Below are 25,814 nucleotides of genomic sequence, written 5' to 3' on the forward strand. Positions count from 1 at the left end.
AATATAATAGAGTGACTGAAGATAGGAGCTACTTTAGATTGATGATCAGAAAATAATCCTCTTAGGGGGTGTCATTAAATTTGAGACTGAATTCAGTAACAAAAAAGGAACAAGATGTGGTAATGAGCACTTCAGGCAGAAGGAATAGCATGTGCAAAGGCCTTGAGATGGAAACACTTGAAAGATTTGAGGAACTGAGAGGAGAATGTTTGGAACAAAGCAGGCAAGCAAAAGAATGATAAGAGATTAAGGTGGAAGTCGGGCCTAGCAGGGCTTACTGAGTCAACAAGGTATTCAGTTTTCAACCAAGTGGAATGAAAAACTAGTGAAAGGGTTTCAAACAAAAAAAAAGGCAATGGAATTTACATTTTTAGGATAATAGTATTAAATACATATATTGAACATACTATATAGGCCAGATCCTGCCCAAGTATTTTATCTGTATTAACTTATATTAGGATGGCTACCATATAGACATGGTTTGAAGATGGCAGGGTAGACACAAGGAGGTTAGCTGCAGGCTGTAGTTGAGAGATGATGGTGACATGGCTATAGCAATGGGAATGAAGGAGCAAATGGAAAGATTTCAAGAACATTTAGGAAATAGAATTGGCAGGACTGGATTTGGAAGGGGAGAAGTAGTCACATAAGCAGAGAGAAATCAAAAGCACTTCTATACTTTTATAGAGTTTAAAAGAAAGAGGGAGTATTCAATGGTGTTGAATGTCTTGGGGGCAAACAGAGTTAAATCTGAAAAGAGATCATTGGATATATCAATTAGAAGGTAATTAGTAACCTTTTGCATGTGGTTTTAGTGTAGTGGTGGTATAAGCAGCCTGATCCTGTACAATGAGTGACTGGGAGTTGAGAAAACAGGAGATGGTGGCAAGTACTTTCCCACAATGTCTGAATGGAAGGAGACAAGGGAAGTCAGAGGCACAGTTCTCTCTCTCTCTGCCCCTCCCCTGCTCATACTCTGTCTCTTTCTCTCTCAAAAATAAATTAAAAACATAAAAAAGTGTGGGGGGGGGGCGCCTGGGTGACTCAGTTAACCATCTGGCTTTGGCTCAGGTCATGATATTGTGGTACATGAGTTTGAACCCTGTGTCGGGCTCTCTGCTGACAGCTTAGAGCCTGGAGCCTGCTTCATGGATTCTGAGTCTTCCTCTCTCTCTGCCCCACCCCCACTCACACTTTGTCTCTTTCTCTCTCAAAAACAAATAAAAAACATTAAAAAAAAAAAGAGACATAGTTGAGGAAATATTTTTTTTAGGTCAAGAGACAATAAAACATGCTTATAGATTCAGAAGAAGAAATAAGTAGAAAAAGGTTGAAATATAGAAGAATGGATATCAACACAGAACAGGTTAAAGGTTGAGGGGGAAAAAGTTGGGTGACTTAATGCCTGGAATGGGGTTTTTTCTTAGACTTCTGGGATTCAGAAGAATAGTTCACTTCAGAATTAGCAGCAAGGATCTCAGCATATACTAGAATCCATTAGTCTAGTTTTAATCTTTATGTTTATAAACGCTTCTTAGAACTTAAAACTCTTATCTCCCACTGTTAACAATTTTGACCTAGGGCAACAGGAAAGGATCATGCTCTACTATATAGGATTATTCACTCTTCATTCCCATATTTAACTCATATCTTGGGCTGACTTTATTAGTTTCTTCAGTCTCTAATTAATAATATGATTAGAAGAGTCATAATCAGTGTCAATTATCTGACCATGCCACAGTGTCCCTTAAAATTCATCTTCATAAAGCATCTGGCTCTCCTGACTGTAGGCTCTCACTATGGAAGATGTTTTAAATAAGACTGATGAAAATAATAAGATGGTCACAAAAATAAATAAGGAGAAAAATAAAATATAAAGACTTTCCCATTAAAGTTCATGACATTTATGAAAATTATTAAATTATATGAAAATTTTTATTTATACGAATATTGCCTTCTCCTAGCTTCTGAAAGTGATTTTCAAAATATACATTTCTGGGATGCCTGGGTGGCTCAGTCAGTTCAGTGTCAACTCTTGGTTTCAGCTCAGATTATGGTCTCATGGTTTTGTGTGTGCGAACCCTGCATCAGGCACTGTGCTGACAGTACAAAGCTTGCTTGGGATTTTGTCTCTCCTTCTCTTTCTGCCCCTCCCCAACTTGTGCTGTCTCCATCTCTCTCAAAATAAATAAATAAATAAATTTAAACTAAAAAAAGATACATTTCTTGGGCCTTATATTCTGACATTTCTAATTCAATTATTTTCTTAAAAAGTATGGTATGCAACAGGATAATGCAATCTGAAACAGGCAATGGACAATTAAGTTGTATCTACACCAAATCAAAACTATCAATATATGGGGGTGCTTGGGTGTAGCTGTGAGATCAAGCCCCATGTCAGGCTCCATGCTGGGTGTGGAGCCTGCTTAAGATTCTCTCTGCCCCTCCCCTGCTCACTTACTAGCTTCCTCTCTTTCAAAAAAACCAAAAAACCCTACCTATATATGATTAATTTTTAAAATGGAACTATATTCCAAATTTAAAAAAGAACCGGTCCAAATTAAAACATTGGCTTGAATGTGTATAGGGATACTCTTAACTAGAGACATGCACAGAGATAAAAGGAATTTAACAGGTCAAACACTCAAATTTTAAGTTTTTCTAAGTTGAATATAATCTAAAAAATATATTCAAATTGTTCCTTAATGAGGCCAATGCTTCCTTTATATCCTTTCTAATTCTTCACACATTTGAATCGTATCTTCTGAAAAGTAGCCCAACTATAGTGTTTAATTAAGAGAAATTGTAAAAATTTATACAAGAAGTATTTTACTATATGATGATAGTAGTAAGGTCAAACTCTCTCTGACTACTCAAAAAACAAAAAAATGAAAAATGTTCCAAATTAGGAGAAAGCAAAAGAATGGCAGAAACTACATTCTGATTTCACATTACTACTGCTAAGTAATTGGCTGATAAATGAATATTTGTTAGCCTAGCTATACGCTACTTGTTGGCAAGGAAGATGCAATACTATAAGAGATACTGCTTCCAACTAATCTAGCTAAGTCATAATTAAGGAATGATGAAAACACAAAAAATGTCATTAATAATAAATGATTAACAGTTAACAATTAACAAATAATACATGAATAACAATGATTCTCTGCTTAACCAAACTTTAGTCAGGCCCCTGAAACTTTTCCTAGGCTCATCCATGTGCTTCTTTGTAAAATAGTTTTTACAAGAAGCCTGCTAATGATATCTGATAATCCTTGATCTCTGATCAGGCTCCTCATCTTCCACCATCCCTCAGGTGATGATGTCTGATAACACTGGCCTGTCTTCAGCAAGAACCCTGTTTGGTTGGTTTAGCCAGAATCTTTCTTCTCTGTGATGTTTCCTCTTAGTAACTTCCATCCACTGACCCCCACCCTGCTCCTTAGCTATAAATTCCCACTTGCTCAAGCTGTATTTAGAATTGAGCACACTCTCTCTCTCCTAAAACACCATTGCAATGGTCCCCATACATACTGTGATGGTCTGGAATAAAGTTTGCCTTATCATCTTTAATAAGCATCACCAAATAGTTTTATTTTTTAATACCATGCAATAATGTATATTTTTTACCACACTGTATCCACCATGTTCACCACCATACAACCATGTACGCCATAATGTAAACATGGTGTACATGGCTCACCTGGCCACACTTCAATAACCCTGGGTTCCAGGTTTGGATCTGTAACTTTGTGACCTTAGACATGTCATTTCTCTTTGAATCCTTTCCTGTTCTATAAAATGAGGGAATTAAATAAGATACTCTTGATAATCTTAATATTCTCCTAATTCTCTTAATATTCTACCATGTATGTGAGGCAAAGGCAATAAATATAAATATAAAACATAAAATCACAGGTTTTGAGCTTTATCAGTGAAACAAGAAGAAATCAACTCCTCTTTGCTACAGAGTTATAGGTAGCTTCATGGCTTATCCAGACACATTTGATTAATAAATAAAACATTCTCGGGGCGCCTGGGTGGCGCAGTCGGTTAAGCGCCCGACTTCAGCCAGGTCACGATCTCGCGGTCTGTGAGTTTGAGCCCCGCGTCGGGCTCTGGGCTGATGGCTCAGAGCCTGGAGCCTGTTTCTGATTCTGTGTCTCCCTCTCTCTCTGCCCCTCCCCCGTTCATGCTCTGTCTCTCTCTGTCCCAAAAATAAATAAACGTTGAAAAAAAAATAAATAAATAAATAAATAAAACATTCTCAAATCTGAGCAAAGGTCTAAAACAATATGTTTGGATCATGTATGTCTTAGGGAAGGAACATTTTTGGAAAGTGATTTTTGATTTTATGATTTTTATTTACACTTGTAAACTTAAATTGTTTTACCTTATAGTCTCTTGTCTTATTTTCATTAGCTAATGAATACTACGGAACATAAAATATTTCATATAGCAACAGAAAAGTAGTAAGTAGAGACCTTTTAATGAATAGCAAGTTAGCCACACCACTAGTTTTAAAAATGCTATAATGCTGCACTAAACATTGAATCTTAATCAGCTTTTATTAGGATAAACATCTAGAATAGAAATTATTAGGTGTTAGGTAAAGGAAACCTTGGTATAGCCAAATGAACAACAACAACAAAAAAAACCCACCATAAAAGGATTTAAGATAATATTTTATAGAAATAGTATGAAAAGTAACATAGGATAAATGTTCGTGACTGCAACACTGAATATCCAGTAAGGCTGTAAACACATAATAAAGAAAGCCTATGCACAGTTATAGCCAAAGTGTTGGAAATATAAGGTTTTCCTCCAGACTTTTCAGGATTCATTTCAGGATTTTATTTTCATTAAAGATAAAGTAATATTGTTTACAAAATAAATTATTTGGAGTAAAATAAAAATAGCATAATATTCATTTAGTTCTTATAATGTGTCAGGCATTTTGTTAAGAGCTCTATATACATTATTATTTTATCATATATGACCACCGTAAGTTAGAAATGGTTATCACTACTTAATAGATGAGGAAAGTGAGGCTTAGAGAGATTAATTAAATTGTCCAAGGTCACACAGTTAATCAGTAGAAGAGACTGGTTTTATAGCTGGGCCTATATAATGCAAAGTCACTATACTATGTCACCTTCTTAAAAATTTATCATGTATATATGTGGTATTCTTTAATCTTCAGGAAGATAATTTGTGCAAAATTTTATGCACCTGCATTTTCGGAAAACAAAATATGAGTCCCCTCTTTTCTTCATTAATTTGAAAAATGAGAGACCAACAAGTGTACAGGTTTGTAACTGAGATCTGTATAAATATATACATGATTTAGTAAGTAAGTACTGACTTCCACTCTAAATTTAGAACTTCTGCACCTTGGAAAATAAGCTCTTATTATGACTAAAAATCATTCCTTTCATACTGGCCTTTTCTCCAAAGACTGTCAAAGTAGATCAATCCATTTTAATTGGAATATTAAATGTGCCAGTCTACTTCTCAGATTCAAAGCTTGGGTGTCACTGAAAATGATAAATGTGAAACTGAGTTCTCTTAAGGGTGCTTCAACACACGATCTGCTTTCTCATGATAATTATGCCATAAATGTAAAATACTGCTTCAAGTACCTGACAAAAAATACTCCTATTTTATTCACCAGTATGATGGTAAAAATACCTGGAACTCTCCCAGGACCTCATGAGTGAACATCACTCCTTGGGAAAGTAGGGGCTCCTGAAGCCCAGTCCTCTGGCTTAGAAGAGGGTGGCTTCTCAAAATATGGGTCATTATATAAGAGGTGGTTAGAATGGGACTAAAGGGTTAAGTTTTTATTCAAAAATCAATAGATGTTTAAAATTTTAATAGACTCAAAATAAGAAAAAAGGGGAGTAGGAAAGTCACAGGTAAGTTCATAAATTTATTTATATTTTTGAAAAAATAAGATTTTTTTTCTTAGAATAAAATACTAGGAATATTGCTAGGCTCAGCAGGTTGGACTAGAGCAGGGGCATAAATTGAGACCGGCAGTAGGCTCACTAAAACAATACTAGATCATAATATTCCTGTACATCTTTATTTTTGACCAAAAGCCTTGCTTTTTTACTTGGATCTGTTTTTCCTCTTTTACATTTCAGCCATAACTTAAAGAAGTCTTCATCTTGTTGATGAAATATTTCATTATATCTCATGTCTATTATTGGAACTTTTAATTTTATTAAGTTCAGTGGGTTAATTAGAATGATGCTATTAAAAGTGTTTGAGCTTTTTTTTTTTTTTTTCCAATTTAACATTTTTCAGTTCTGGATATTTTTGATCAAGGCATTTGATTTTCATTGCCTCTGGTATAAATACCAGTTGATAGGAAACTCATTTCCCTTAAAGACTACAGACAGTATTACCTGAAGAGAACCTTTGTGTAGCTGTGGCATATGCAAGCTAGGCTTTCATAAGCATTTTTGATGTCTTGACTATTTTATTCTGTTTTATTATGATAATCAAAGAACTTCTGTTCAGTACTCAAATTTATTCCCATGCTTGTAGATAAATTTGGCTTTTTGGTTCCACACAAATACTTTCTTTCTTTGCCAAGCTAATGAACTAGAGTTTTGTTTCTTTTTTTTTTTTTAATCCTTTAAGTAGAAATTATGTCTAAATCTGGTTAAACTAATTGTGAGCATTAGAATGAACTGAACCAAATAAAACTGAGCCTCATGCAAAATTTCTTTAAATCACCTAAGATTAATAAATAAACCTCTAAAAACTGTGAACAGACATGAAACAAGAATAAAAAAGAGAAGCAGGTATAAGTCCATATTGTAGGAGTGCTGTACAATGAGTCTACTAAATTAAGAGAGGCTTATAACCTTTTGTGGATTGGAGCAAACTCAGTTCCTGAACAGATGGTCTTCTACCATTTAGTCACTCTTTAACTCCCTACAATCTGGCTTCTGGGCACACTATCCACTAAAATCACTCAACGGTTACCAACAACCTAGGATCATGGAAGCCAGCAACAGAAGTGCTAGAAGTAGATTTACAAATCAAACCCAGACAAATAATTCTATAGATTAGAGAACTATACCCCAGATATGCTAGTAGACCTTCCCCAGATCACACTGCTGGTGAACCATGCAAGGTCTGAAGACTCTCACCTGAATTTGTGCCAGTGCTGTGCCATACTTCCCAGCCAACTAGGTAGGCTGCCTTCTTGAATCGTTGTCTCAGAGTCAAAATCCTCCACATTTTCTCATCCATTGACACTGTTTTACCTTCTTGCTGGATTCCTTTGTTCTGCCCTTTCTTTGAACATCCCTTTATTCCAACATCTGTACTCCCTATACCCTGGCAAAAAACTAAGCCTCACGTCTGGCTCTCCAAGAATTGTCTGCTCTCATAGTTTCACTTTCCACCATGAACCATGTTAATAGTAACATAACCTTGTACCATTTCTTTTAATTAACTGCTGGGTACCTCAATTAACTACCATGTCTACATTGGTACTACCAAAATGCAAATAAAATAGCTAACATTTGTTGAGTTCTTAACTATAAACCAGGAACTGTTCTAAGCTCTTTATCTGTATTAACTCATCTAATCCTTACCATAACTCTATGAGGTACTATTCTGATTTTACATGTAATGAAACTAAGGTACACAGAGGTTAATCAGCTTGCCCAAGCTTGGATTCAAACCCACACATTGTGTTTCCAGAAGCTGTGCTCTTCATTGTTTTGCTAGGCAGAATGTCCAGCAATAAGAAATCTCCTATTTAGGGGTGGCTGGGTGACTCCATCAGTTAAGCGTCTGACTCTTGATTTCAGCTTAGGTTATGATCTCACAGTTTGTGAGTTTGAGCCCCACGTTGGGCTCTGTGCTGACAGTGCAGAGCCTGCTTGGGATTCTCTCTCTGCCCCCCTCTCTTTTTCTCTCTGTCCCTCCCCAGCTTGTGCATACTTTCTCTCAAAATAAATAAACTTTTTTTTAAAAAGAAATCTATTTATATTCTTGAATATTAAAATAACATTTTCATATCAGAGTGCTGTTTTCTGTGACTCTTCCTTTGATATTAGAATGGCTTGCTTATATAAAAATTCTGTTTAATTCCACATCTATTTCAAGAAACAAGATCAATTTTTCTCAAATTGGCTTAAAAAAAAAAAAAAAAGAATCTCTGCCCCCTCCAACTCCTGGCTAGTCTTATGCTATTACCTGTTACATATGTTAGTTTCAGATAGAATCCTGCAAATCCTGCCAAAAGGAATTAAGTGATTTTTCCTATTTAACCAGAAATATTTTGTATTCTGATTAGTATTAACACACATTTCAAAGTAAAGTCCATTTGCTATACAACTCCAGAAACCTACCCCCCAGTTGCTATAAATGGATGTCCTCTAGTTACCTTATTCCCAGTGGACAACTATAATGCAGAATATATTGAATCAGTGAAATGTACATAGTCAGCTGCTTAGTTTCTGCAGTAATCAGACCTCTTCCAAATATGAAGGAGCAGCAAAGGCTGGAAACAAATGGTCATTATCTCACATTAATAGGGTAGAGGCACTGCAGCGTGAACAATGAAAGCTTGCTAGCCTCCTGAAAGTACTTTCCTTTAGATAAGGAAGAGGGAAATCCCTAGGAAAATTACTAATGGTTAGACTTGTGCACTTGGTCTCATCCTAATGCTAGCAGGGAAGAAAAAAGTAACACTTAGACCCCCTTAATAATTATAAACGTTAAATATAATGTATTCGAGCCCACATTTTGTACTTAATTTTCAGATCATTTCCACAGGCCTAGAGGGCCTAGAGGGGCAGATGCAACTATTTTTCTGTGATGTGATACTGAGGTAGGCTGCTGAGGAAACAAACTATTTCCTCTATTAATTCCTTTACACCATTACGAAAATCATTGCTTCCAAATGCCTGACACCTCTTCCTCCTTTCCTTCTTCAGTTAACACCTTCATTTTGGTTCTGCTACTTGACAAAAGTGTGACCTTGGAAAAACACTAACCCTCTCTAAGACTCACATTATCTATCTATAAAACTGGTATGATAATATTTATTTCAAAACTATTGAAATAACACATAATACATATAAAATTATTTGAACAGTGCTTATAAACAGTAGGAGCACAAAGAATAGTGGTTATTTTCATTTCTCTCACTTCCTTTCTCTTGCCCTGTCAAAACCAAACTACAGTGATAGAAGACCAAGAAGAATATGATGTATCCTCTGTTCTGAGGACCACTGCTGACAGGAAGGCATGTAAATCAACAGCTATAATAGTGTGGCAAGTGTTATAACATGGAGTATGAAAGGGACCATAGGAAAGCAGGCTTAATGGCATAGTTTCCAAACCCATAAGACCTGTTTCCAGGGAGTAATTTATGGGATGACTGGATAATATGGTCTTTTGTATAATTTATCTTTTCCAAATCAAATGTGGCAGAGGAAAGCAAGGTAAGTGAAGCAGACAAGGTCACTCTATTTATAAGAATAAAGGACAGACTAACAGTTTGGGGTAAATTATTTTCTTTCAAATGTTTCTTTATCAGACAATTTGAATAATTTTCACATTTAATTTACTTGGTTTGCATCTACTTGGGGCATCACAACTGCTTAATGAACATCTACTCTACTCAAATCCCAGTGTTAGACTCATCAACCAAGATGTGAAGCAGCAACAGAATGTAGATGGAGAAAAACATATTTAACAAAAATGAGATAAGACTGAAGCATAGGAGGTGAAGTCTAGGCTTCTGGTTCTAGACAGCAAAAGTGAGAATTCTCATTCCTCCTCACCTCACAGAAATGACCATATAGATATTTATTTATTTTTTTTTTAATTTTTTTTTAATTTTTATTTTTTTTATTTATATATGAAATTTATTGTCAAATTGGTTTCCATACAACACCCAGTGCTCATCCCAAAAGGTGCCCTCCTCAATACCCATCACCCACCCTCTCCTCCCTCCCACCCCCCATCAACCCTTAGTTTGTTCTCAGTTCTCAACAGTCTCTTATGCTTTGGCTCTCTCCCACTCTAACCTCTTTTTTTTTTTTTCCTTCCCCTCCCCCATGGGTTCCTCTTAAGTTTCTCAGGATCCACATAAGACCATATAGATATTTAAAATGAACATAAAAGACTTAAATTACAGCAATGAAAAGAAAAAAGAAAGAGGGCCATCAAATAAGATACTTCACATTTCTAGTACAAAAGATGGCCAGTGGAAGTGTATTAATGAATAAAGCAGAGCAGAGAAAGTGTATATAACCTATATATACCACCATACCACCAGCTACCAGTATCACCAAATGCTACCACAGCTGTGGGAGCTGACCCACAAATAGAGGGGCTGCAGAGGGGCAGGTACAATGGAGGGCAGATAGGAGAAGTGGGACATGACACAGAACTAATACAAGGCCACAGGAACCAGCTCCATGTCCCTCACAGGAAACCACAGTCAGCAAAAAATCAGGGTTCTCTCTTAATAAACTAAATAAACTGGCTATGGTAAGGTAATGCTTCTAGTGTAAGCAATACCTTCCTTAAAGTAAAGTCCTTTACATTCTTGCATTTAGCAAAGGTGGTGAGGGTCTAGTTTGCTCCCCACCAGATTCTTGAGAAACAAAGCTCCCAATCCCATCTTCCTCACCTCTTGTTGAGGTGGTGGGGGGAGGAGACTACTTAATATACTGAGAATAACCAGACTATCATACAATATGTAATTAGATAAATGAAGATCATCAGGCTTGTGACAAAATAAATAGCAGGAAAAAAGAGAAACACCACATTAATGAAACACAAAAATAACCTTGGACATTATGCTTAGTGAAATAAACCAGACACAGGCAAATATTGTACTATTCCTCATATCTTATATGAAGTGCCAAGAATAGGTAAATTCATAGAGACAGAAAGTAGGATAGAGATTACCAGGGACTAGAGGGAGGGGAGAAGGGGGAATCATCATTTAAAGGTCACAGAGTTTTGTTAGGGATGATGAGAAAGTTTTGAATACAGATAGCAGTGATGGTTACACAACACTGAAATGTATTCAATGCCACTAAACTGTATACTTATTAATGGTTAAAATGAGAAATATTAGGTAATGTATATTGCACCACAGTAATAAAAGAGACTTTAAAAGTCAGTTTGGAAATTGAACAAATGGCACTATGACGACTGAATATCCACATGCAAAGAATGAAACTGGATGCCTACCTCACGGTATACAAAAATTAACTCAAAATGTATCAGAGACCTAAATGTAAGAGCTAAACCAATAAAATTCTTAGAAGAAAACAGACATAAATCTTTTTTTTTTTAACGTTTATTTATTTTTGAGAGAGAGAGTTGAGAGCAGGGGAGGAGCAGCAAGAGAGATGGGAAAAGAGGATCTGCTCAGACAGCAGTGAGCCTGATGGGAGGCTTTTTTTTTTTTTTTTTTTTTTGTGAACATAGGCATAAATCTTGATGACCCTGGATTAGTTGATGGTTTCTTAGATATGATACCAATAGCAAAAAACAAAAAAAAAAAAAAAAAACAAGAAAACAAAAAACAAAAAACAGATATATGAAATGAAAAACTTCTGTGCTTCAAATGACACAATCAAGAAATTAGACTGCTAGTCTATGGAATGGGAGAAAATATTTGCAAATCATATAAGGGACTCATATCTAGAATAAAGAACATTTACAACAGAATAATAAAAAGACAAATAACCTAAGTTAAAAATGACCATGGTATCTTAAGAGCCATTTCTCCAAAGAAGATATATATACAAATTGCCAAAAAACACATGAATAGATGCTCAACAACATTAATAACTAGATGAATTCACCAGATGAATAGGTAAATAAAATGCGGTACACCCATATAATGGAATATTATTCAACCATAAAAAGGAATGAAGTACAGACACATGCTACAACATTGAAGAACTTTGGAAACATAATGTGAAGTGAAAAAAGCCAGGCACAAAATACCACATATTATATGAAGCCACTTATATACCTCCAGAATAGGAAAATCCATACAGACAGAAAGTAGATTAGTAGTTGCCTAAGGTAGGTGTAGAGAGAGACAGAGACAGAGAGAGAGAGAGGAAAGTTGAGGAAAGTGGAGAATGACTATTAAAGGCTACAGAGTTTCCTTTGGGGATAATGAAAATGTGTAAAATTAATCATGGTGAATATACTAAGGTCCACTGAATTATGCACTTTAAATTGGTGAATTGGATAGTATTAATTATATATCAATAAAGCTTTAACTAAAAAAATAAATGCTCAATAAATTATAGTCATTATTGTTTTAAAAAATTACTCTGGAGGAAAAAAAAGATGATTCAAGGAATAGAAGAAATCTTAACTCTGATTCCTACTCCTAGATAGACTTATGAAGACAGATTATCTACTAAAAGAAAGGGAGGTGGGAACATGATGGCTTAGACTCAATTTTCCCTCCTGCTCTTAATACAACTATTTACTCTACAAATAATTCGATAGATAACGATTAAAGGACTCTGGGAGCTGGGAAGAAGATAGACTGAACTGGCTAAGAACTTCAGAACTTGAGGCAATGCGGTCAGACTCCTGAGATCCCACATATGCTGGGCTAAGCACCACAGAGGCCTGAGGCCTAAAACAACCAACAGGTATAAACAAAAATAAATAAATAAATAAACACAAGAACAATAAAAGTCTAATTGTTCTGGCTACAGGACTCAGAAATAGGAAGCACAACAGAGACTGAGTTGGGAGATCCAACCCTAGCTCCTCAACTGAGCTCCCAACCAGTTAGTTGGCCAATTCACCTTTTTCAGCAGGAGATTCAAAGCTGTAGTGGACCCACCCAACCTCTGCTTCACACTGGGTCACTGGTTGGTCGGTATGACTGTAGCATCAACAAAGAAGCCCCAGTGAACTGTCCTGATGTCTGCTCTGTAAATTGGGCTTCCATGGGCAGTCCAATTCACCTGCAGTAGCAGTAGCAAAGCTCTGAGAGCCATCTCAAAACCCACTGCACAACCAGCGCACCAGCAGACAGTCTGATCTGCCTACAGCAGCAGCTTCACAGCAGTGACAAGCCTACTTAACCCCTGTTCCACATCTGGGGAACCAGTAAGTAGGCTGATCCACCCACATCAGCTGAGCTTGGTGTCTCCTAGTCTTCAACTCAGTGGCCAGGGAGAAATGGCATATTACCTATAAAACACAAATCTAAAGGATGTATCAACTGTAACTAGGAGGCCAAAGAAAGCACAATAATTCTCAGTGCTAAAAGAAAACAACTGTCAAACAAAAATTCTGGGTCTATCCTTTAGGAATGAGGGGGAAACAAAGACATTGTCAGACAAAAGAAAACTAAGAATTATGTTGCTAGCAGACCTACTCATAAATAATGTCTAACAAACAGCTATTAGGGGCACCTGTGTGGCTTAGTTGGTTGAGCATCTGACTTCGGTTCAGGTCATGATCTCACAGTTTTTGAGTTCAAGCCCCACATTGGACTCATTGCTATGAGTGCAGAGCCCACTTCAGATCCTCTTTCCCCCTCTCTCTGCCCCTCCCCTGCTTGTGCTCTCTCACAAAGAAATAAAACATTAAAAAAAATAAAATAAAAAATTAAAATAAAAAATTTTAAAAAGCTATTAAACAGAAAGAAAATAATAACAGAAAAAGGCTAAGACATTCAGAAAGGAAACAACAGTTGAATGGTAAAAGTTGAGATAAGCACAATAGACTTTTACCTCAGGAATATCTTCAATCAAATTTTATGGTTGAAGCAAAACTTTTGACACAATCTGATATGCTGCTCAATAAACACAGAGGAAATACTTTAAAAAGTAAAAAAAAAAAAAAAAAGGAAAGAAAACTAAATGGAAGTAAGGTTTCTACACTCAAACAAAAATATTGATATTAGTAGGACTTTCGATAACTATGTATATGGTAATTCCTGGAAGAACCACTAAGAAAATTTAAGAAATCAATATACTAAAAGTAATTATAAATAAATCAAAATGGAATTCTAAAAAACGTTCAACTACCCACAAGATGTCCTTCAATGAGTGAATGGTTGAACAGTGGTATGGTCACACTGTGACATACTACTCAGCAATACACAGGACCAACTTGATATATTGCAACAGCTTGGACTTATCTCTTTGGAGTGAAGAAAGCCAATCTAAAAGGTTATATACCATACAGTTCCATTTATATAACATTATGAAATGACAAAACTATAAAATGGAGAACGGATTAGTGATTGCCTAGGGTTAAGGAGGGCAGTGAGGGAGTGGGTGTGGTTATAAAAGGGTAACACAAGGAAGTCTTAGGATGATAAGGTAATGGTACATTTTAGTACCACTGATTCTGGTGGTGGTTACACAAAGTTACATATGTAATGAAAATGGATATAGCTGTATACACACAGATACGAATGAGTGTACATATATAACAAAATGTGAATAAGCTCTATGAATTGTATTAATGTTAATTTCTGGTTTTCATGTTGCACTACAGTTATATAAGATGTTAACATTGTGGAACGGTAATGAAGGGTTCACAGGCCCTCTCTGGACATTTCTTTGCAATTTCTTGTGGATCTACACTTACTTCAAAATTAAAAGTTAAAAACATTTATTAAATTAACACCTCAAAATTTTTTGATTCTCTAAATTTTGAATAATTGTGGCAATAATTTTAAACAAAAAACAAGGAATCTATGAAATAATAATCAGAGAACAAAGACGAGCTATTAGAAATTTTAAAAAGACTTTGAAAAAAATTCAACAGAACAGCTGGAACAAAAAGTTGAGGAAGAGTCTCTGAAAAAAAAAAAAAATCCAAAAACCAAACCAAACAAAAACCCAAAGAAATAGAAACAATTTGGATAAAAGGGAAGAGATTCAGGGGACCACTCCTATAGGACTAGGATCTGACTAATAAAAGAGCCCTAACAGAAAAAAAATAGAAACAGTAAAGAAATAATTTAAGAAAATCTCCCACAGCTGAATAAAGTCACAAATTGAAAGGGCCCAAGTGCGAAGCAGAACAAATCCCCATTTAACACACAGAAAAACAGGTTCCCATGAAACACCAAAAATAAAGACAAGTTTCCAAAAGGATATGATGCCAAAAATGCAGTTTTATTACAATGTTTAGGGTAACAAAGGTGATACATAAAATAACTAAAAATAACTAGTAAATATTAGGAGAGTAAGATGGAAAGGAGGTTGAGGTATGCAAATGACCTTTCAAAACAAAGAAACAACAGATACTGTGCAATGGTAAAATATCAAGCAAAAAGAGTTACAAATACATTATTCAGAAGTTTTGAGACAGAGGTGAAAATAGATATGGTTCTTAAATAAATGTTTTTCTGGAGATAAAGAAGTGGCAGAATGCCTGATATTCCCAATACAATGTTATGCAATTGCACTGTAATCTCAACTGCATTATTTCACTTTTCAAAATATGCATTTATACAATTTTTATACATATTCAAAAAAAAGGCACTGTCTGGGTCTTGGATTTTAAGGATTCTGACTGAAAAGAGGCCATTTTCAGTTGGGATGAAGGTTGCACTGAGTGTAGAGGCCTGGAAGTGGGTGAACCCCGAGTGTTATATTAGATCAGCAAGTCTGCTGAGACTGTAGAACAGGAAGGTTGGGAGAAATTTGGAGAAACTTCAAGATACAGGTGAAAAACAAGGTATTGAGTGCTGTGTAGGGCCTCAAATGTCAAGATATGGTGTTTACACTATATCCTGAGGACAGTAGGGAGTCATGGAAGGTTTTATGCAGGAATCCACTAATAGACACAGGTGTTATAAGATCATGTGTTCTCAAGCACAGAGAATAAACAGAGAGACTGGAGACAGAGAGAGATTATAAAAACCATGCCACTGAGTAGTAATGAAGTCTAAGCAATACATGGCAGTGGGGATGAATAAGAAGAGACCAATATGAATGATACTGTAAAGGCAGAGACAATGTAAGAACCATCTGGACAGAAGAGCTACTGGCATGAGAAGGGACTACTGAAGGCAATGTCCTTATCCAAGACAATGACCATGGAAAGAATGGCAGATTTGAAGAGAGAAGGTAACACATTTGGCATTAGAAATATTGTGTTTTTGCTCATCATCACTTATCAGAGAAATGCAAATCAAAACTACAATGAGATACCACCTCATACCTGTCAGAATGGCTAAAATCAAAAACACAAGAAACAAGAGGTGTTGGGAAGGATGTGGAGAAAAAGGAACACTCATGTTCTGTTGGTGGGATTGAAACTGGTATAGCCACAGTTTGGAGGTTCCTCAAAAAGTTAATAGTAGAACTACCTTATGATCCGGCAATCACACTACTGGGTAGTTACCCCAAAATACAAAAACACTAATTCAAAGGGATACATACATCCCTATAAAGCAGCATTATTTACAATAGCCAAATTATGGAAGCAGCCCAAGTGTCCATTGACTGATGAATGGATAAAGAAGATGTGTTATATATACACACAACGGAATATTATCTAGCAATAAAAAAGACATGGATGGAGCTAGAGAGTATAATGTTAAGCAAAATAAGTTAGACAAACACAAATACCATATTATTTCACTCATGTGGAATATAAGAAACAAAAAACAAGCAAAGGAAAAAAATGAGAGCAAGAGAGAGAGAGTAAAAGCAAGAAAGAGACTCGTAACTGTAAAGAATAATCTGATGGTTACCAGAGTGGAGGGTGGGGGGATGGGTTAAATTGGTGATGGATATTAATGAGGGCACTTGTGATGAATACTGGGTGTTGTATGGAAGTGTTGAATCACTATATTGTACACCTGAAACTAATATAACATTGTATGTTAACTAACTAGAATTAAAACCTTAAAAAAGTTAATTCATAAAAAAAGAAATGTGTTTCATTAAAAAAAATTTTTTTTAATGTTTATTTATTTTTGACAGAGAGAGAGACAGAGAATGAGCAGGGGAGGGGCAGAGAGAGAGGGAGGCCCAGAATCTGAAGCAGGCTCCAGGCTCTGAGCTGTCAGCACTGAGCCCGACACAGGGTTCGAACTCACAGACCACGAGACCATGACCTGAGCCAAAGTCAGACGCTCAACTGACTGAGCCACCCAGGCGCCCCTAAATGTGTTTCATTTTTAAACGACCTCATTGATATACAATTGACATCCAAAAAGGTGTATATATTTAATGTATACAACTGGATGAGAAGAAACAAGTATACATCCAGAAATACTGGGTTTTAAATACTAGATCTGTGTGGAGAGATGATCATTAAGTAGTTGGAAATTCAAGGTTACATATTAGGAATCTAAATTAGATTCTAATTAGATCTAATTAGAGATCTAAAATTAGAGACATCTGCATGAGAAGTCCACTATTTCCCATGACACACCTTCCTCCCACACATACCTGCAAGCACACTCAATCAAGTTAAACACTGACTACCTTCTATATAACAGGTGTTATGATATTATGACGATACTGAAGCTACAAAAATAAATTAAACGTGGTCTCTGACCTGTGGGAACTTACATACTAAGATCTCCAAAAGGTGGGGTTTGGGGGGAGGGGCTGTCAAAAGCTCACAATACTATCAAGCATATATGCTATTGTTTACAATGCTTTTCTTTCTACTCCTCTAAACTTGCTTATAAAAGGGGATTTGTTTTATTCTCTAAGTAACAGCAAAAGAAAACAGCAATTTCTGACTAGTAAGCAAGCAGTGGGGAGGGTCATCCCAGATGATACCATGTTTTTCCAACCCAAGTTTTTGTTTTTGTTTTTAAGTTTATTTATTTATTTTGAGAGAAAGAGTGAGAGCAGAGAAGGGGCAGAGAGACAGGGGGAGAGAGAGATTCCGAACCAGGCTCTGCACTGACAGTGCAGAGTCCGACACAGGGCTTGAACCCACAGACCATGAAATCATGACCTGAGCCAAAATCAAGACTAAGATGCTTAACCAATGGAGTCATCCAGGTGCCTTTCCAACCCCAGTCTTAAACACAGGTAGAAAAGTACTTCCCTTTTATGAAATTAGTTTGCTATTATGGTATTTCTACAAAAATCAACAGCTCTCAATTTAGTCCTCAATGTTTCAGGTTTGTAATTTGCCAATAGCCCTATGTATACTTGAAGGAGTAGACAATTCTACAGTTCTGGCACACTCCCTGCTTACTGGATTCTGGAAACTTCCTTCTGCCATAAACTTTCTGTGAAGGAATGAGTTGATTCAGTAGTCCTGAGCTGTTCCAACTCTGAACATTCCCAAGAAAGCTATATTTGAAAGCTGGCTTCTTGGAATGTCCTGTCAGAGAAGAGTGTTTTTGCATGCTTAATTATGGCACTGGGCCATCCTGTTCCAGTTTGTCCAGATGGTTTATGCTAACAATGTGATTTATGGTGAACATCTGTTTTTTTTCTCTGGGGAGCTAGAGCTTGAATAGCCAAGGTCAAACCTGCAGGTTCTACATGCCTACATGACTGACCCTCAATAAAAACTGGACAGTCAAGCTTAAGCAGTTGGTTGGCAACACTTTGCAACTTTTACACATTGTTGCTGGGTAACTGTGTCTCACATAACTCCACTGGGAATGAACACTGGGAAGCTTATGACTAGTTTCCTCAAGACTTGCCCTGTGTGCCTCTGCTGATTTTACCCTGTATCCTTTCACTGTAATAAACCATAAGTGTAAGTATCACAGCTTCTGAGTCCTGTGAGTTCATCTAGTGAATCACTGAGGCAAAGGATAAATGGGGACCCCTGATATATCTTCCTTCAAAGTCAGGGATTTCTCTCATTTTCAGAAATTGTCTGAACTCTACTACTCTCTCTCTAATTTTTTTCATCATTTGGCAGGGTTTGAAGCACCTGGTCAAAGTCTGACCTGGTCAATAATGACCAAGAGGTCTCTAACATCAACCTTCAAAGCAGAGGGCTATGTCTGACCTCTTTATTTCATCAGTCCATGCCATCCAGTCCCAGCAATGGACAAGGTCATGCCTGGTCTTGGCTACTGCTTAAATTGCTGAGAAAGTGGCAACGGCCCCTCACCATTTTATTTTATTAAAAAAAATTTTTTTAATGTTTATTTTTGAGAGAGACAGAGAAAGCAGGAGAGGGAAAGGTCCAGAAAGAGGGAGACAGAGGATCTGAAGTAGGCTCTGTACAGTGAGCACAGAGTTCGATGCAGAGCTCAAACTCACAAACCATGAGATCATGACCTGAGCTGAAATCAAAAGTTGGTTGGTCACTTAACCAACTGAGCCACCCAGGTGCCCTGACACCTCACCATTTTATATATCACCAAGCTGCAACCAGGGTGGGGCATTATGGTTCCCAGCAATTTTCTGCTGTTAATCCTTGAATCATCTCCTTCTCAGGGACTGTACCCAACTCTGCACAGATGTGATCCCCATGAAGCTGCAGGAGAGAAGCCCTTGTCCTTACCCTATAGCAAGTCTTGTATGTAGGAATGTGGCTCCACCTGGGAGGCATGGCACAGATTATTTAGTAGCAACATTAGAAAATGTTTTCAATATAAGAAATAGAGTGAATTCTCCATAAAATCCACTCTCACTCACTTGTACTCTGATAAGCTTCCTTGAGTAAGAAAGAAAGAGTTGGAGGTATACTGTATGTCAAAAATTACACATAACCCACAGCCTTCATTATATGTATCAAGCATGAAATAGCTGTTCAAATTGTTGATTTTGTTAGCTATGTGATTTTATGCTCTCTAGCTCCTGTCCCCACAACTCAAATCTGTGACCTATTACTTTATTTTCTAAGAAAAGTCTTTGAGATTTCATTACCCTAGAGAAGTGAGTCACACATGTGAAATGCTATGTAAATGATAAATACTAGTCTTCAAATGGCTCAGTCACAGCACTGTGTAATGTGAAGTTAAATGTATTCTCTATTTTACCATTTCTTCAAGTGAAATTGTGTATCTCAAATCTGTACAGAATGTATACTTGTAGTGTACTGACATGAGTGGTAATGAGGCCAAATCCTCACCTTACACAGGAGTCAACAGGGCAGTGAAAAATTTCTAACACGTATTAACAGAAGGATTTTATGTTCTTGAGAAAATCTTAACATTTATTTATAAGTCTCCCAAATAGCTTCTCATCTATAAACCATTCAGAGTAATTACATATTTTGTTGAAGAGCAGCAAAAGAATCAGAGAAATCGTATGATAGAATCTAATGGACCTGGCTGGTTTTCTCATTCTGTCATTAAAACAAGCATTTATGTTTGTGTGTGTGTGTGTGTGTGTGTGTGTGTGTGTGTGTGTGTGTGTTATATGCATATGCATGTTTTGTTTTTTTTTTTAAATAAAAGGAGCATTTTTGATTTCATAAGCATATATTCCGGAAGTGCTGATGCTATTCTTGTTAAATAAATGTTAACTGCTTGGAATCCCAGGCACACACTCAGGTTCATTCCCTCTCTCCTCAGGCAGTTTCCATAATCTACAACATTTTCATTTTAACAGTCCTCATTACTGGTATCATTTAATACTTGAGGGTTTGCTCAAATCAACATCAATCTTGCTGATCCTGCAAACACTTATTTTGTTGACACAACACAGTCTGAATCCATAGCTACTAAATGTAAAAAAAAATTTAAATTATTCCTTCACCAAACATGTCACCAAGTACTAAGAACAACTCTGTCAGTTACTCAGTGCTGTCATAGAGACACAGCAATGGAGAGACATTAAGCACAGGGCCTTTCATGGGACCCCACTTCCTTCAATAATAATGCCATCGCATCTGTCCCCTTGCCTACCCATACATACTGCATCCTCCCAAAGACATTTATCACCTTAAACTCAACCACTGTGAAGATGAAAGTGTTTGCCTGGAAGACATCTTGTTGGACACATTTGACTCGTATTTCTTCATTAACAAATAATCCTTTGCCACAAGTAAATCTTAAATAACCAGAAAAGGGAAAAGCCTTGCCTTAAAAAAAAGCAATAAAAACCCATTCAGAATAAAATTTCTTTTAAAATTAACTTTTAAATGTCTTTAGATGAGTCTAAATTAAGGAAAAAAAATATCTTTACTTGATTGGAAAACCTCATGCTCACGTTGCGTTGATTCTGTAGTGGGATATAGCGCTGGACAGGATCAATGTCTTTAGGACTGATTAATTCATCAGCTGAAAAAAAGAGAAGAGAAATGACATTATCAAAAATGCATCTACACACTTTATAAGCCAAATAGACCTAATGACCTAATGGACACTTCATCCAACAAGACCAGAATATATATACTCCTCGATGCACATAGAACATCTTCCATATATGAGGCCATATAGAACAATCCTCAATAAATTTAAAGAATTAAAATTCTATAAAGTATGATTCTGACCACAAAAGAATGAAATTAGAATTCAATAAACAGGAGAAGTTTTAGAAATTCACAAATATGTGGAAACTAAATAACACACCATAACTAATGTGTCAAAGAAGAAAACAAATGGGAAATAAGAAGATACTTTCTAATACATGTTCTGATAAGATGATTGAAAATGAAGACAAAATATACCAAAATTTATGGATGTAACTAAAGCAATGCTAGGAAGAAAATCTGGAGCTGTAAATGCCCATATTAAACAAGGGAGAAAAATTTCAAATCCACAACCTATCTTTCCATCTTCAGACAGTGGATAAAACTGAGAAAACTAAATCAAAAGCAAGCAGAAGGAAGGAAATAATAAAGATTAGAGTGGAAATTAATGAAATAGAATGTGGAAAAACAAAAGAGAATAATAAATAAAACTAAAAGTAGATTCCTGAAAAACTCAAAAGCTGACAAACCTTTAGCTAGACTGACAAAGAAAAAAAGAAAAAAGACTCAAATTACTAAATCAGGAATGGAAATTAAGAATATCCTTAAGGATTACAAGAGAATACTATGAACAAATGTATGCCAATAATTTAGATAACCCAGATGGATATGAACAAATTCCTAGAAATATACACATTACAAAAAGACTAACTCAAAAAAGAATAGGAAATATGAACAGATTTACAACAAGCAACTGAAACCTTCTGGGGCGGGGGGCGGGGGGGAAAGGGGGTGAGGGGTGGTGAGAAGCAAAAGACCAGGACCTGATGGCTTCATTGGTGAATTCTACCAAACAGTTAAAGAAGAAGTAAAACCAATCTTTCACAAACGTTTCCAAAATAGTAGGGGAAATACTTCCCAACTCATTCTAAGAGGCCAGTATTACCCTAATAAAAAAATTATATTCACCACAAGAAAATTACAAATCCAAATCTCTTCTGAATATAGATAGAAAAATCCTCAACAACAACAACAAAAAAAAATAGAAGCAAACTAAATCCATTAACATATAAAAAAGATTACACACGATGACCAAGTGGGATTTATCCCACAAGTGCAAGGATAACTTAACTTCCCCAAATCAATTATTGTAGTAATACAATATCAACAGAATAAAGGACAAAAAAAAAAAAAAAACCCTACAAAATCATCTCAGTAGACACAGAAAATACATTTGACAAAATTCAACATTCTTTCATGATAAAAAGCATTCAACAAACTAGGATAGAATGAAACTTCCTTGACCTGATAAAGGGAATCTATGAAAACCCACAGCTAACATCATATTCAAAGGTAAGACTGAATGCTTTGCCCCAAAGATCAGGAATAAGAGAATGATGTCAACTCCTGTCACTTTTATTCAACAGTGTATTGGAGGTTACAGCCAGAAAAGTCAAGAAAGGCAAGAAAAAAATAATAAAAGTCATCCAGATTGAAAAGAAGAATCTAAAGTAACTAAGATAATGTGCTACTAGGGGCACCTGGGTGGCTCAGTTGGCTCAGTGACCTGACTCTTGATTTCAGCTCAGGTCATGATCTTGTGGCTGGTGAGACTGTGTTGGGCTCTGCATTGAGAGCACAGTGCCTACTTGGGATTCTCTCTCTTTCAATATAAATAAATAAACATTTAAATTATTATTATTTTGATTTGAGAGAGAGAGAGCATGAGTGGGGGAGAGGGGCAAAGGGAGGGAGCAAGGGACCGAGGGAGCGAGGGGGAGAGAGAGAGAGAGAGAGAGAGAGAGAGAATGAATCTTAAGCAGGTTCCACACTCAGTACATAGCCCAACGTGGGGTTCAATCTCACAACCCTGGGTTCATGACCTGAGCTGAAATCAGGAGTCATACGTTTAACTGACTGAGTCATCTAGATGCCCCATAAACAAGTAAACATTTTTTTTTAATTTTACAAAAAGGATAATGTGGTACTAGTATAAAGATAGATTAATGGAATAGAAGTGAAAGTGTAGAAATAAATCCTTACATTTATGTTCCACTGAGTTTTGACAGCATGCCAAAACAATTCAATGGGGGAAAAGAATAGGTTTTTTTCACAAATAGTGCTGGGACAACTCAATATTTATAGACAAAAGAATAAAGTTGGACTCCTTCATCAAATCATCTATAAAACTCAAAATAGATCAAAAGTTAAATATAAGACCTAAAATTATAAAACTGTTAGAAGAAAATAAAAGAGTAAACTTTTGTGACTTTGGATTAGGCAAAACTAAAAATCAAAACATAAGTGACAAAAGAAAAAATGAGATAAACTGAATTTTGTCAAATTATAACCTTTTGGACCTCAAAAGACACCATCAAAAAAAGTGAAATGACAACTCACAGAATGGGAGAAAATATTTACAAACTGCGTATCTTGTAAGGGATTTCTGTCTTGAATATATATATTAAAAAAACTCTTATGATTCAATAATAAAAAGACAACACAATTTAAAAATGGCCACAGTATCTGAATAGACATTTCTCCAAAGGTATATAAATTACCAGTAAGCACATAAAAAGATGCTCAACATTAGTCATTTGGGAAATGCTTATCAAAATCACAATGAGATACCACTTCATACCCATTAGGATGGCTATTGTCAAAAAAAGAAACAAGAACAAGGGTTGGAAAGGATGTAGGGAAATTGGAACCCTCACACATTGCTGGATGGAATGCATATTGGTACAGTTACTTTGGAAATCAGTCTGGAATTGCTCAAAATGTTAAACACAGAGTTACCATATGACTCAGCAATTCTACCCCTAGGTATATACCTAAGAGAAAGAAAAACATGTCAAACAATAACTTGTACATGAAAGTTCACAGCAGCATGATTATAAAAGCAAAAAAAAAAAAAAAAGTGGAAATAATCCAAATGTCCACCACCAGATAAACAGATAAATCAAATGTGGTATATACATACAGTGGAAGATTATTTGGCCAGAAAAAAGAATTAAGCTGTTGATACATGAATGAACCTTGAAAACAACACATTATACGATTCAAGGTGTATGAAATGTCCAGAATAGGCAAATACACAAGGATAAAATGTACATTAGTGAGTGTCCGGTGTTGGGGGAAAGGGTGAAATGATTAGGGTTAAGTGGAGAGTGGGTAAGACATTTTTTGAGGGGTGATGTAATATTCCAAAATTGATTGTGGTGATAGTTGTACAACTCTGAATGTATCAAAAAACCACTGAATTGTAAACCTTGAATAGGTTAAGATATAGTATGTAAGTTATACCTAAATAAAGCTGTTCTAAAAAGAATGTATTCGCATTCTCTCAAGAAAGGAAACCAGTTCACGAAGGGGAGACAAAGTGCTTCCTGATACTAAATTCTAACATTTCTGAGGGCATTTTTCAAAGGGCACTAACCAGCATGAAAACAATGTCTACTACTGCTATTGTTCTATAAACACGGAAGCCCTTTTCATGCGGTAGTTCCTTGTAGCAACTTTTGATAAAGTCCAAGGACATAATAAGGAAGGCAATTTAGAGAGTTTGGAAGGGGAGGGTGTGGAGAAGGTACTCTGAGTCAGTGGTTCTCTATATTCTGTTGTAATGCACCTCAGAGAGATTCAGCACCAGAGGCTCAGTGTAGCAGGGATTCTCCACGGATGTGAAAAGGACTATGCTGAGAAGGGGTGGTGGGAACAAAACCTTGAAAATGAAATTCTGCCTAACCTCATTGTAGTATAAGTTGACAGTATCTATGCAAATTTATAGCAGGCATACTCTGTCCCAGCAATTGCAAATCTGTAAGGTTATCTTAGTTACATTCAGACATGTAAAAGTTAATTGAATAATAACATAAAAAAAAGAATTTAACTTCTCCAAAGTGAATCAGAACATTTTATTTTTGCTGCACTCAAGTTATGAAAATGTGCTACTTCATATTCGATCTTCAGTTCTATACTGACTACATAAAAATGACACCATGTTGAGTTTTGTTTAAATTCACCCATGTTTAATATTTAATTCAAAAAATACACCTCATTTTCCATAGCTTTTTAGATACTTCTTTTAGTCAGTGAGTAATTCTGAAAAACAGAGCAGAGAGTCAACCACAAAAATGCTTGTAAATTTCTTTGCCGCTGTGGTAATGTTTCTCATTATACAGGTTTTTCTATTCTAGGGTAACTTTAGGGCACATATTCAATGTTATCACCAAAGGTGTTTTTAGTAACTCCTGAAAGATGCTTTTAATAATATTAAAAGTGATATTACTAATAGCATGACAAGAAAAAGGAGGAACAGCAATTGCAGCAGCCACAGAAGCCACCACAGCCACTGCCGCCTCTGCCACTGCCGCCTCTGCAACAGCAACCACAGCAACGTTTACACAGTGCTTCCTATGTTCCTGGCCTTGTTGGATTAATTAATTAATCAATTAATCATTAAC

The 25,814-nt window shown here is 36.1% G+C and overlaps 1 protein-coding gene across 6 annotated transcripts in view; it reads right to left on the reverse strand.

Annotated features, from left to right (window-relative positions):
• PHKB (phosphorylase kinase regulatory subunit beta) overlaps positions 1–25,814 on the reverse strand; it is a 265,138-nt gene that overhangs the window by 69,540 nt on the left and 169,784 nt on the right. For all 6 annotated transcript variants that reach the window (XM_025920805.2, XM_025920806.2, XM_086689519.1 and 3 more), the window contains one exon: positions 21,123–21,217. In XM_025920805.2, the coding sequence (XP_025776590.1) occupies positions 21,123–21,217 (95 nt within the window). The remainder of the gene's footprint in view (positions 1–21,122; positions 21,218–25,814) is intronic.

The sequence above is a fragment of the Puma concolor genome, chromosome E2, assembly GCF_028749965.1.
Source record: "Puma concolor isolate L17-30 chromosome E2, mPumCon1.1.hap2, whole genome shotgun sequence".
Taxonomy (NCBI): Eukaryota; Metazoa; Chordata; class Mammalia; order Carnivora; family Felidae; genus Puma; species Puma concolor.